The sequence below is a fragment of the Pollicipes pollicipes genome, unplaced genomic scaffold (assembly GCF_011947565.3).
Source record: "Pollicipes pollicipes isolate AB1234 unplaced genomic scaffold, Ppol_2.1 Scaffold_6686;HRSCAF=7923_pilon_pilon_pilon, whole genome shotgun sequence".
Lineage (NCBI taxonomy): Eukaryota > Metazoa > Arthropoda > Thecostraca > Pollicipedomorpha > Pollicipedidae > Pollicipes > Pollicipes pollicipes.
This window is the reverse complement of record NW_023596921.1, coordinates 48,112,303-48,112,749: the sequence shown is the minus strand read 5'-3', so window position 1 is coordinate 48,112,749 and position 447 is coordinate 48,112,303. Positions and strand designations below refer to the sequence as shown.

At 49.2% G+C, this 447-nt stretch overlaps 1 protein-coding gene across 1 annotated transcript in view; it reads right to left on the bottom strand.

Moving 5' to 3' along the window:
- The window catches only part of LOC119108454 (rho guanine nucleotide exchange factor 17), a 29,481-nt gene extending 29,281 nt beyond the window's left edge, over positions 1 to 200 (bottom strand). The window contains exon 1 of the mRNA XM_037232025.1: positions 187 to 200. Within this exon, the coding sequence (XP_037087920.1) occupies positions 187 to 200 (14 nt within the window). The remainder of the gene's footprint in view (positions 1 to 186) is intronic.
- Between the last annotated feature and the right edge of the window lie 247 nt (positions 201 to 447).

Below are 447 nucleotides of genomic sequence, written 5' to 3'. Positions count from 1 at the left end.
TTCTCTCTCTCTTTTCCTCCCCATCGTTGTCCTAGTGGCCCCGGATAGGGAGAATAGGTCCTCTAACTGACATATGAGGGCCCGCCAGTCCCAGCTGGGGTGCCCTGATATGATATCCCGGTTCCATCTGGATAAAACGGCGGGGTGCCGGTGACTCCTGCCTTTCTCCCTCCCGCATGCGCCCACCTGAAGTTTATCATTAAGACAGCTGCTGTCGACAGCAAGACTGATGTGTATTTGTTGATCACGTCTTTCAATAGTTCACTTTGTTGTAATCTCGAGGGGGTAACTTGTGTGTACTTTCACTTACATTCTTTTTTACGCGCACTTGATGTTTCCTCCGACTCTGCCTGTTATTGGTAACAGCCCGTTGGTGATTATTTTTCCATAAGTATTAACCGGTCTTCTGTCCAGGTACTGGACCATAGAGCGGTCTCCTGACAGATG